Here is a 12,848-nt window from a genome sequence, read left to right on the forward strand (position 1 = left end):
TTCCCTTCCTTATTTATGACAGGTTCGTGCATCTTCCCTTCTTAACGGTCTTTATTCATTTCGCTCATGTTTCTTCTTTTACAGTTTTCAGGTCTGGCTCTTTTCTCAGTGTAACCCCGAGGGTGTTCCTTCCGTGCCTTTTTGGAATCTTTAACTCGTCTAATTAAGAACGTCACGTGTCGCTATATTGATGGTCCACGTACCATGCCATGTCACCTCGATGATAGTGTAACGCTTCGGAAAAAAAAAATACTAATTTGAATTTAGTTTAATACTTTGAACGTGCTAACAAATATAGGAAACACTATTTTGCACCAACGACAATTAAGAAAATAATTATTGGTCATGTTAATACTTATATGCATTTTTAGGGGTTACATGGACGGAGTATGAGAATTAAATTGAAAAAGAGAGATGGAACTCAAAAATATATACAAGTCAATATTGTGGTTGGCAACAGTAATGATTAGGGGTGTAAATGAATATTTAAAAACCGACTAAACCGACATAATCGTACCGTGCCGAACCGATTTTTAGGTTTTTTTAATAAAACCGTATGTTTTTATATAAATCTATAACTGTACCGATAATTATGGTAGATTTTTTATTTTATAAAAATAAACCGAAAAAATATTGAACCGTCAAATTAAAAAAAAAAGATTTTGCAAAATATTTTTATTTTTTAAAAACTAATGCATATGTAGTCCACTGCTTTAGGAGAGTTTTTTTTCCAGTTTTTTTAAAAAAAATATTTTTTTCAGTTTTTACAAAATAAATACTTTAAAAAACTGAAAAGACTTAAAAATATATATTTTGCAAATTACTTTCTTTTTCTAGTTTTTACAGAATATATATTTTTCAGTTTTTAAAAGCATTTTTTTAAAAACAATCCAGGGCATTATTGATCCATTTTAAATAACACAAGAGCATTGTTAGACCCATTCTATAACGACATGAATATTTTTGGATTCAAATTTAAATGAGGTATAATTGATCCATTTCGAATACCAGAAACTCATTTTTTGGCCTTTTTCTAGTAACAAAATAAACACTACACGTACGTATGTCCAGTTCGGCTCGGCGCATTCGCATATAGAGGTTAATCTGCCAGAACCCAAACGTCCCCTTTTTTTCCGCAGACGTGTCGATGATTCGGACGCTTCAGGCTCGTCTGGCAATTCTCTCCAACGCTTCAGTAAATCTCTCTCCCTCTCTTCTTTGCCCCAACACCCGTTATTATTAAGGTGAGATTGTTTTCAGTTTCTTCAGGTATCGTTGGCATCACTATCCCAAAGCTTCTCCAGAAACCATGGAAGGTACTTACTCTATTTCATTTTTCTTCAAACGTTCATTTGGGTTAATTTGCAAATTTGTGTTACGGACCTTTAGATTAATTTAATCATGGGCTCACTCTTTCTTTATTGACACTGTTAAATTAAGTTCTAATTTACTAACTAGTACTATATGTTTGTTCTAGTAGGTTTAATATCTTGTCAATATAAAATTGAAAAGGAAAACGAAGTGATTTTGGCAGTCGGGGTCTTGTGATTCCTCATGAGTCATGAAATACACTTATTAGCTCAGTCCAGTCCTGTCAAATGTGAGAAATGCTTGAGGTCGTTAATGGAGGAAGGTTCTAGAAGTATGATCTGTTATTGAGAAGAGCAAATCTGCTCTCCACTACAACATAACAGTCGATATATACAAGAGAAGAAAGAAGAGAAAGAGCTAATGACTAAACTGCCCTTAACTTACAAATAACAACCTAACTAACTTCTTAGCCAACTAACTAATCACGTGCATCTCACATGCCATATCATAATATGCCCCCTCAAGCTGGAGGGTGCAGAACATTGAACACTCCAAGCTTGCCAAGTAGATGAATGTGTTGAGCAGTCCCTAATGCTTTGGTTAATAAGTCTGCCTGGTGCTCCCTAGTATTAACATGCACTCTCTTGACCATCCCTTTCTTGATTTTGTCTCGAATGAAGTGGCAGTCTATCTCTATGTGCTTTGTTCTTTCATGAAGCACAGGATTTGCTGCAAGTTGAATGACTGACTTGCTATCACTGAAAACTGTGACTGGTTGTGCTATGTCCTCACCTAATTCCTTAAACAAACCGAGCAGCCATGTTAATTCTGCAATGCTTGCAGCCGTACTTCTGTACTCTGCTTCGACTGAGCTCCTTGAGACAGTCTGTTGCGTCTTCGATTTCCAAGAGATCAATGAGTTGCCAAACTTGATAACATAATCAGTGACAGACCTTCTAGTGTCAATGCATGCAGCTCAGTCTGAGTCACACCAACATGTGAGTTCCTTTGCATAGTCAAATTTCAGTAGCACACCTTACCCTGGAGCATTCTTCAAGTACCTCACAACTCTCAAGGCAGCATCCCAGTGAGACCTTTTAGGTGCTTGCATAAACTGGCTCTTGTTATGGTGACATATAAAAGTTTTCCCACTAGCCTTTGATAAGTGTTAACATCCTATAAAGGCACATCTCCTGTGATTCCATTTGCTTGATCATACTCTATTGAAGTTAGCTTTGAGTTAACTTCCAATGGTGTGCATGCATGTTTGGCTCCACTCAATCCCATATCTGATATCAATTCCGACACATGCTTTCTTTGATTCAGTAGCACCCCACTCTTAGACCTTAGGACTTTAATTCCCAGGAAGTATTTTAACTCTCCCAGATCCTTCACTTTAAAGTTCTGATGCAGTATATTCTTGGCTTTCTTGATTAAGCTTGTACTACTTCCTGTGATAAGGAGGTCATCTACATACACAAGAATGACCACTATGCCTTCTTGACTCCTTAGTATGAATAGTGAGTAATTATGATGGCTTTGTACAAAACCAGCCTTCAATAAGGCCTCAGTTAGTTTGATATTCCATTGCGGTGAAGCCTGCTTGAGCCTGTATAGAGACTTCAATAGTTTGCACACTTTATGTTCTCCTTGCCTTCTGAAACCTTCAGGTAACTCCATATACACTTCTTCATATAGATCTCCCTGCAAAAATGCATTATAAACATCCATCTAATACAAGCCCTAGCCTCTTGAAGCAACCAATGAAATAATAGTCCTCACAGTGACCATTTTGGCCACTAGTGAAAAGGTGTTATGGTAGTCCAAGCCTTCTCTTTGACTATACCCTTTTGCAACCAATCTAGCTTTGAATCTCTCTATATCTCCATCTGCTTTGAACTTAATCTTGTACACCCATTTTGATCCACCAACATTCGTTCCTTCTGGTAAGTCTACTATCTTCCATGTGTTGTTGTCTTCTAATGCCTTGACCTCTTGTTTCATTGCTTCTATCCACCTACTGTCCTTCACAGCTTCCTTGAATGTCTGTGGTTCAGTTAGTTGAGAAAATTTTGCCAAGTAACACTGATAACTTGAACTGGTCTGATCATAGGCCAAGTAGTTTGAAATTGGATAGTTACAACTTGTGTTTCTTTTGGTTGTCACATAGTCCTTCATCCATATTGGCTCTTTGATCTGCCTTACAGATTTTCTGTCAGGTCTTGAACTTGTTGCACATCCACCTTCCTGCTGATCCTCAATTGCAGTTGGCTCCTCCTACATGTAATTCTGCATATCCTCAGGAACTTCTGCAGCATTCATTTCCTACAGAGTTAATGAATCTGAGTCTAAACCTTCCTGTAATGCATTCTGCCCGTTATTTTGTATAACCACTTCTTCCTCCATTGAGTTTGAAGTGCTTGTTTCCTGCAAGCCATTAGCATGTAAAGTAGAGAACAGTAATGGACTCAGTGTTTCTCCACACTCCTGAGTAATTGAATTGTTCTCATTTATCTTAGCAAATGGGAACTCAGATTCTCTAAATACAACATCTCTGCTTGGAAAAAATTGTTTGGTGAGTGGATCAAGTAGAATGTAGCCTTTCTGAGTCTTAGAATACCCCATAAGAACAGGTGCTTTGGCCCTTTCTGCAAACTTATCTCCTTTAACTAAATTTGTTGGGGGGATTTGCAGTCGTACCCTATATTTGTGCCACCTTTTAACTTGTACCCTATTTTTAAAAATTATTGATTTGGTAGCCAGCTAACAAAAAATCTGTAATAATATGACAATTATACCCCTGTCAAAAGATATAAAACCTGCATCACGCATTAATCGCGTGATCTGCAACCTCATTCGTGAAAAAAGATCTCCTCCTCTCCTCTCAGCAACTTTTTCAAAAAACCAGAAATTTGAACTAGATTCATGTTTAAAATCACACTTGCATGAAGTGTTAATCATGGGCTATTACTTTGACAGAATATGGATTAATTTAATCATGGTCTCACTATTTCTTTATTGGCACTGTTAAATTAAGTTCTGATTTACTAACTAGTACTATATGTTTGTTCTTGTAGGTTTAATATCTTGTCAAAATAAAATTGAAAAGGAAAACGAAGTGATTTTGGCAGTCGGGTCTTTTAATCCCTCATGAGTCATGAAATGCATTTATTAGCTCAGTCCAGTCCACATTTTTAATTGATATTCGGTGTTTATCACTATCTAACTAATAGCAAATCGCCTGATGTTAAGTCTGATGGTGACTTTTATCCCATTGGAGGAGAAACATGTAATGTCATGTAAAAAGAAGGTTTGCATTATAGGTTTTGGAGTGGAGAGTAGGGGACAACATTGGTTAGAAACATCACCCGTGGAACAAACTACCTAATAAGTAATCGACTTTGGGCCTAACTCAACCCCAAAAGCTAGCTTATGAGGTGAGAATTATCCAAGATCATGTAAGGAGACCAAAATCCCATCCCACAACCGACGTGAGACAAACTCAACACTACCCGATTTATGGGAAGACTGATCCTTATGTTTTCTATAAGGCTTAAAATGATTACTTTCCGCAATTCGACCATAGTGGGAGTCGAACCCACAACCTCTTGAATCCCGTGTCATACGTGCTAATCATGATGCTTATATTATGTTGCATTACTTTTGTCCCTAATCCGTGAAATGTCTTTGAAGATCTTCCATTATTCCTATTTTTTGTGGTTCTAGTGTGAAGTGTTTACCTTCGAAAATTAGTCGTGGCACTCCCCCCCACCCCCCTCCCCCAAAAACAACCTAGAAATTAAATTTAAGTCATGTCTCCCTCTTTCTAGATATGTTTGTATTTTCCTCTACTTCTGTTTCCCTCATTAGTTTCAAGTACCTTCGGTCGGTTATCCAGGGCTAAGTTGCTCGGACACGGGTACAGATCTAGAGGTCGGATCCTTCGAGATGTAAATTCTAAGACTCGGGGATACGGATCCTAGTACGGATAAAGGTGCGGAGATCCGGCTAAAAATAATACAAAAAAATAAAAATATCTCTAAATTACGAGAAATTTTGTGGAATACTTACGTATAGCTTGTAAAGTGTAGATTTCTTTTTTATTCTCAAGTTGTAGATAAGTAAAGGATTGATTTCCTAGATAAGGCATGCTATTTTCTTCAAATTTACCCTAGTTTTGGTTATGATTTCGGGAATCAAATTGTATCTCGTCTCGAATTTTTTCGTCCGTCGCGATCGAAGTACTCAAAATTGTTTGACCAGATCCGGTACGGATCCCATACCCACATCCATACTAGTGTCGTGTCGACACGGGTGCGGCACCTAAACTGCCGTGTCAGAGCAACTTAGATCCAGGGGGATATGAAGATCGACGAGGATGTCACACACCGTATATGGGTGAGGTGGATGAAATAGAGGTTAGCATCTGGAGTCCTGTGTGACAAGAAAGTGCCGCCGCTACTCAAAGGTAAGTTTTATAGAGCAGTGGTTAGACCGGCCATGTTGTATGAGGCTGAGTGTTGGCTAGTTAAGAACTCACATATCCAGAAGATGAAAGTAGTAGAAATGAGGATGTCGAGGTGGATGTGCGGGCACACTAGGATGGATTAGATTAGGAATGAAGATATTTGGGAGAAGATGGGCGTGGTTCCCATGGATGACAACATGCTGGAAGCGAGGCCCAGATGGTTCGGGCACGTACCGAGGAGAAACCCAGATGCCCCGGTAAGAAGGTTGGCGTTGGTGGGTACGAGGAGAGATAGAGGGCGGCCTAAGAAATATTGGGGACAGGTGATCAGACAGGATATGACGAGGCTTCAGATCTCCGAGGATATGGCCCTCGATAGGAAGCTGTGGAGGTCGAGCATTAAGGTTGTAGGTTAGGAGGTAGTTGAGCATATTTCTAACTCGTACCAGTGTGAGGCTAGTCTGATAGGATGTTGTCTTAGACTGCTAGTGGTCAATGTTGTGTTTACCCTATTCCGTTTTCATAGTGACGAGCCTTATTTACTGGTTATTGTTTTTGCTTTTCATCTATTTACTGGTTCCTGTGATGTTATTATTTCTATGGTTTTTATTGATGGTACTGATATATTGTCTCTTTTCGTCTTCTTGAGCCGAGGGTCTATCAGAAACAACCTCTCTACCCCCTCGGGGTAGAGTTAAGGTCTGCGTACGCACTACCCTCCGCAGACCCCACTTGTGGGATTTTACTGGGTCGTTATTGTTGTTGTTGTTATTGTTTCTGTTTCCCTCATTAAAGTTCTATACCTGCTCCCTCGCCCCAATCCACACCTGTGCACCTAATTCAAGAGATAATTATTCCGTGTGCATAATTTTATAAATATGTACAGCTCAAATATACGTGTGGCTGGAACTGGGGAAGTGTGCAGTCAGGTTGCAGTGTCAGCAAATACTAACACACATAACGGGATTAAGACTGTGTGTTCAGCTGCAGGTGCGTCATTGGATCTCATCAGCAATTTCTTGTATATCTGATTGTTAAATCTATGAAGTTCTGTGGGGTCCATTCTGATGATGCATTATGAGCAATGGTCGAACACACGAATCATGGCCATCAAAATAATAGAGGGAACAAGTTTTGAGTCAAAGGATGAAGATAATCTTATATAAATAAACAGTGACAAAGCAATTTAAACAGGCTTTAAAGAAAAGAGGGTAATGTCCATTTTGTTGAACAGTATTTAAAAACCCTAGAAAAGCGCATGCTTCTGTATTTTTAGATTATGGTACACTAGACGCACTTTCGAGTGGTTAGGATATTAGTTTTAGTTATTAGGTCCTGTGTTCTATTTAATTTCATCGCATTACACTTCAGATCTGTCAGCAGATAATATATACCTTACTTATGTTAAGTCCGAGAATTTAAGCTGCTCTACTACATTGGATGAGCTAATAGTTATTAACAGTTCTAATGACTTGTCGTTGATATTTGATTATAACATTGGTGCTGCTATTTCTACAGAATGCATTTATGGGGTAAGGATGCCGGTGAGTTGGGGCTGGTGGGTTAAGTCTTCCCCTGGAAAACTTTTGCCCTGGCTTGCCCTGGCTTGTTTAAGCTGTGCCCCACTTTCCAGCTACTTGTCTCTTTCATTTATTTATTTTTATAAATTTTTCCTATCAAAATTAAATATTTCTTTCATTTTATCCTTTAGCATCATCTCCAATTTCTTTAATTTTCTAATTTATTAGTTTCTGATTTTGTGTTCTTTTCTAATCTCAATTGCAACACGATATTAATGAGACTGTAGGCTTTCTTCCTCTCTTTGTGGAATAGCCCATGTTCCTTTTCGTGATGTTGGAATTTTGCGACTTAAAAAGCAGGGAACATGGACTACTTCATAGTAACTTTCTTGAAAAGCCCAAAATAAAAGGCACAAAAGTTTCTTCACATTACAGATAACTGTCTCATTTTCACTAAAATATTGTGCAACAGTGCCATGTTAAAATCAATGTCATTAAAATATTGATTCTCAAGATTTACCCGATACATGTGCTGGTGGGAGGCTAAGTTGCTCGGACTCTTCACTTTCAGTAACGCACCCGTGTCGACACGACGTGGATGTGGGTATGGGTGTGGGATCCGTGTCGAATCTGGTCAACCGATTTTGGGTACTTTAACCAAAATCAACGAAGAAATTTGGGATAGATACAGTGATTTTTGAAAACAAATCAAAAGCTAGGGTGATATGGAAGAAAATGGAATACCTTGTATATATAAATTTCTATGTCAGTCCTTTTCCTTTTAACTCCTAAAATTCTACTCTTGTTCAATATTTTCTCCTTCTCGAAATACCTTGTAAGTTTTTCACATAATGTCTCATAATTTAGACATATTTTTATAACTCTATTTTTAAATAATTGAATTATTTTTAGCCGAATCCCCGCACCCGTATCCGTACTTGGATCCGTACCCCCGAATCATTAAATTTAGATCATGAAGGATCTGACCTCTAGATCCGCACCCGAGTCCGAGCAACTTAGGTGGGAGGTAGCAGGTACCCGATAGAACTAGTTGAGGTGCGCACAAGCTTGCCCGGACACCACTGTTATCAAAGGGCAGTCCGGTGTTCGAAGCATTCTGCGTTTACGCAGAGTCCGGGAAGGGTCGCACCCCAATGGGGTGTAATATAGGCTGTATACCCTAATGCAAGCATCAATTGCTGATTCCACGGCTCTAACCCGTGACCTATAGACACCATCGTTATCAAAAAAAAAAAAAAAAAATCTTGAAAATAACCTCTCTGCAATCCACTTCAGTGTTTACTCGGACGTGTATGGACAACAACATGTATTGAAAAACCAAAGCATCTAGGCTGTTTTTTGGCTAACAGAAATACCCCTTTCCCTCAGATGTTTCCAAAACAACACCATGCAAATCCAACTTCCTGAAAGTTTATCTTTCTACGATTCATTTAAGCACTGGCCAGATAGAGGGAAAATTATAGCTTTTGAAAAAATGGAAAAAGAATCAATTGACCCAGAAAAGTGGAAACCAATTTCTCTTTCATCGCAAATAGATTCTTATGAAGCTCACATAGTAGCAAAGCATCTGCTTGTATTCTAACACATCAGCATCAGTATTGCTGAAATGAAAAAATACAATCTAGAAGGGATGTTAAGACGACGAAGGTTTTGAGAACTCACCCCAATGAAGTTTGAATGAAACATCGACGAGCCCACGTCAATGTGTGAGCCCTTTTTTCCTAATGTGCTGACCTGCCCCTTGCATTGCCCCATTAAAACTTTTCAAGAATTATGTTTTGCCCTGCTCCGCCTGCTTAAATGTTCCCATGGCTTACCCTGGGTTTTCCATTCCCTTCCCTGCCCCATTGCCATCCCTATTCTGGGATCTATTACTCCATAAATCATGTGTGGCAGTATTGCTTATTTTAGTTTTCCTTTTTTTGGGTGGGGGCGATTGGATGGTGGTGGGAGTAGGAGTTTTCTTAGCTTGATGAGTTTGTTTTCAAAAGAAATGATAGCTGCAATGACTTTTAGTTTACCTGTTAAATGGGTATTTCAGATTTGTCAACTAAGAAGTGTGTGCCATGCAACGCAAAGGATTTGAGGCCTATGAGTGACGAAGCTGCGAACCAGTTGATGTGGCAGGTTTGAAGTTTAACATGTTTTCACGACATAGTCCTTTACATTTTGCTAATATTCGTTTGTGCAGGTGACAGGTTGGGATTTGCTGAATGATGGTGGCACACTAAAGCTGCATAGATCCTGGAAAGTCAAGACTTTCAGCAAAGGATTAGAGTTCTTTCAAGAGGTAGCAAATGTTGCAGAAGCTGAAGGTATATGTACTCTCGTCAACCTTTCTTATATGCACTATCCAGTTGTTACTATTTGATGTATCTCGTACCGTAAGTTTACCTTTCATTAGACTTGTTTTACATTTTCTCTGTTGTGCACAATGTGTTGTTTTACTTGCTTTATTTAATTTCTTTTCCTTTTGCTTTTGACAGCAAGCTACCTTCCCTATAAAATTCTGAAATTTTGAGTCATACTGAACTTCCTTTAGAACATGCAGATGTTACTAAAAATCAAAGTACTGTTGATGGTGTATCAGCTAAAAGGGGATATGGAAATATTGTTGAAGGGATAGACGAAAGTTTGCATGAGGAAGATGTTAAAAAAAATGATTTCACTCTTTATTATGAGTTGTGGAATGAGGCTTTCGCAATGTGTCCGGATTTGATTTTGGGAGTTCAAAGTCTCTTATATGAATGACTCTGGCTTGTCATTCCAAGTTGACTTGTAGTTTCTTTTGTTCTTCTAATTAACGTTTCCTGAGTCAGTTTTTTTTCTACTTTTTATTATTGGAAAATGTTCACAAACACTTTATTCTCATCATTGTTGGATGGTGATTTTAAGTTAGGAAGTTGTGTTATTTATGCAGGTCATCATCCAGATCTTCATCTCGTTGGGTGGAATAATGTGATAATTGACATATGGTCGCATTCTGTGGGTAAGAATTGTCAATTGAACAATTTTCACTCTATTTATTTTGCATCAGCATTTGGAAGTACAAGTGAATGACAAGAGTGAGTAAATGACAAGAGTGAGTTGCTCTAGTAGTGAGCACCCTCCACTTCCAACCAAGAGGTTGTGAGTTCGAGTCACCCCAAGAGGAAGGTGGGGAGTTCTTGGAGGGAGGGAGCCGAGGGTCTATCGGAAACAACCTCTCTACCCTAGGGTAGGGGTAAGGTCTGCGTACACACTACCTTCCCCAGACTATACTAGTGGTATTATACTGGGTTGTTATTGTTATTATTTTTTATTTGGAAGCACAAGTTTCTATTCAGTCCCTAGTTTGTTAGCTATATTTTCTAGGATAAGACTATTACTGATCTAAGTATAAACTAATGCAATTCATGAAGACCTTTTCTGTTTTGTTTGATGAACTCATTAGAATTCAGCTGCAAAGAGGATGGATGACTTAGCGTTGAACTAGCTACTTTATATCAGTTACAGGCTTTATGTGATTCCTTGACCAGTGTACTCCTACGTTAGATGCGATCGAATGTCTATGAAATAATAAGATTTTTGGAAAATTTTCTGTTTGATATGCACTGAACTGTTTGGGTATGTTGTCATTTAAAATGTTGACAAAGTTATTTTTCATGGAAAGCTTAAGTGTTTAATTTTTGATAATTGCTGCAGGTGGACTCACAGAAAATGATTTCATACTTGCTGCCAAAATTAATGGGCTTGACGTGCAGCACCTTCTCAGCAAGAAAACTACCAAATCAGCACAAAGCAGTGCTTAATCTTCCAAATTTAGGGTTGTATTATGATACCAGTTTCTCTCATACTAGATATCATCAACGTTTGAGCTAAACCTTTGTTACCAAAGCATTGAAATTTTAGACACGCCTCTTTCCAATACTAATCACTAAAATTTAGTAGTGTGAATGATCCACTTTAGCAGTGTGAATGATCCACTTTAATTGATTTTTAGTTATTTTTACACGAATTTATATTTTAATATTAATTAACAATAAAATCGATCATATTAGCATTTACTATCTCTTTAAATATGTTCATTGAAAATATAACAAATACTTCGACACTCGTTACCGCAAGTGCAATTTTGAAGAAAAAAGTTAATTTTTTTTATATCTAAAAAATTAATTATTGTGGACTAAGAAAAAAAAGCTATAAATTAATTAAAGTGAATAGGAGGGATAAAATTACTGTACATTGAGATGAAGAAAGTAATCTCTATAAGAATTAAGTGATAAAATATTGAAATTATCAACCGCCATTGCCAGCCTCCTTCACTAATTACGATTTAGAACCATTATTGTCAACTACCACTATTGTCAGCTTCAACACCACTAAGTTTTAGTGGTTCATCAAAGAAATAATTGATGTAACATCAATAAATCAATTTTTTCTTGCATATGATATTTTTATTAAAGTTTTTGAATTATATATTTGTTGGTTTTTAATTAAAAAATTATACCCATCGGATGTTGCAAAATAAAAAAAACATAGTGTTAATTATTTAGTTTTCAATCTAGATATAACATCTTTATAATTAAATTTGTGTTCAAACTCGTATATTTTTAAAAGAAGAGACAGGACTTTAGAATCTGTCACGACCCAAAATTCCAACTAGTCGTGATGGCTCCTAACACACTTGCTAGGCAAGCCGGACATAACAATAATGAACCAAAATAGCAGAAATGACAGAACTAACATCTATCTAAAATCTTAACATAGCATAATAATACCAATACATAATAAATTACACAGAACTGGTAAATACAGAGTCATGAGCTCTAAAACGAAAAAGACAAGTCTAAAAGCTAAAGAGAAATGCTATCTGAAATAAAGAGAACGATATGATATGGAAAGAGACACCAAGACTACGGTCGAGAATGCAGCTCTACCTCGTCTCTTGATGATCAACTCAGCTAGCAAACTCCACTTCCAGTGACTGGGTCTAACGCCTGAATCTGCACAATTAAGTGCAGAGTGTAGCAAGAGTACAACCGACCCCATGTACTCAACAAGTACCATAACTCTCAGCGAGGTAAAAGCAGGAAGAATTATAAATGATACTTGCTATAACTTGTACAGTTCATAAATTAAACAAGTACAAAACAGTAATATGATCAAATCATGAAATCACGGATAAAACCACCTTGGTACCCACAATTATTTAAGTACTCCTCTTAGTCAATAATACAACATATAAAGATGATATGAAAGTAAATCAGATAAATAATCATGGAAATTGCAAGTAAAGATGAAATACAATAACCAAACGATACTAGGCAGATTTTCCTACAAATTTCCAATACAGTACCAAACTACTGATCATTTTTCCTCAATCCGTATGTACACCATCAAGAGAGAAACATGAGAGGGTGACTCTATAGGTATGAATTCTTATCCATACGCTGCACGGACAACTCATGTGCCAATAATATCAACCACATGGATAACTCACGTGCCAATAATCACAATCCGCCCGACATGGTCATATGCTACCAGTC

General features: G+C 37.5%; 1 protein-coding gene across 2 annotated transcripts; it reads left to right on the plus strand.

The window, feature by feature from the left end:
* Window positions 1–1,051: 1,051 nt before the first annotated feature.
* Window positions 1,052–11,347, plus strand: LOC107819996 (pterin-4-alpha-carbinolamine dehydratase 2, mitochondrial-like). Of its 2 annotated transcripts, none has more exons than XM_016646201.2 (7): window positions 1,052–1,195; window positions 1,270–1,316; window positions 6,666–6,769; window positions 9,362–9,447; window positions 9,512–9,635; window positions 10,241–10,309; window positions 11,005–11,347. In XM_016646201.2, the coding sequence occupies exons 1-7, from the start codon at window positions 1,148–1,150 to the stop codon at window positions 11,109–11,111; spliced, it is 585 nt and encodes a 194-aa protein (XP_016501687.2). In that variant the 5' UTR covers window positions 1,052–1,147; the 3' UTR covers window positions 11,112–11,347. The 2 variants fall into 2 exon arrangements, with proteins under 2 accessions (XP_016501687.2, XP_016501686.2); XM_016646200.2 differs by having other exon boundaries at window positions 1,056–1,195; window positions 1,261–1,316.
* The last annotated feature ends 1,501 nt before the right edge of the window (window positions 11,348–12,848 follow it).

This window comes from Nicotiana tabacum, chromosome 17 (assembly GCF_000715075.1).
Source record: "Nicotiana tabacum cultivar K326 chromosome 17, ASM71507v2, whole genome shotgun sequence".
In the NCBI taxonomy this organism is placed as follows: Eukaryota; Viridiplantae; Streptophyta; class Magnoliopsida; order Solanales; family Solanaceae; genus Nicotiana; species Nicotiana tabacum.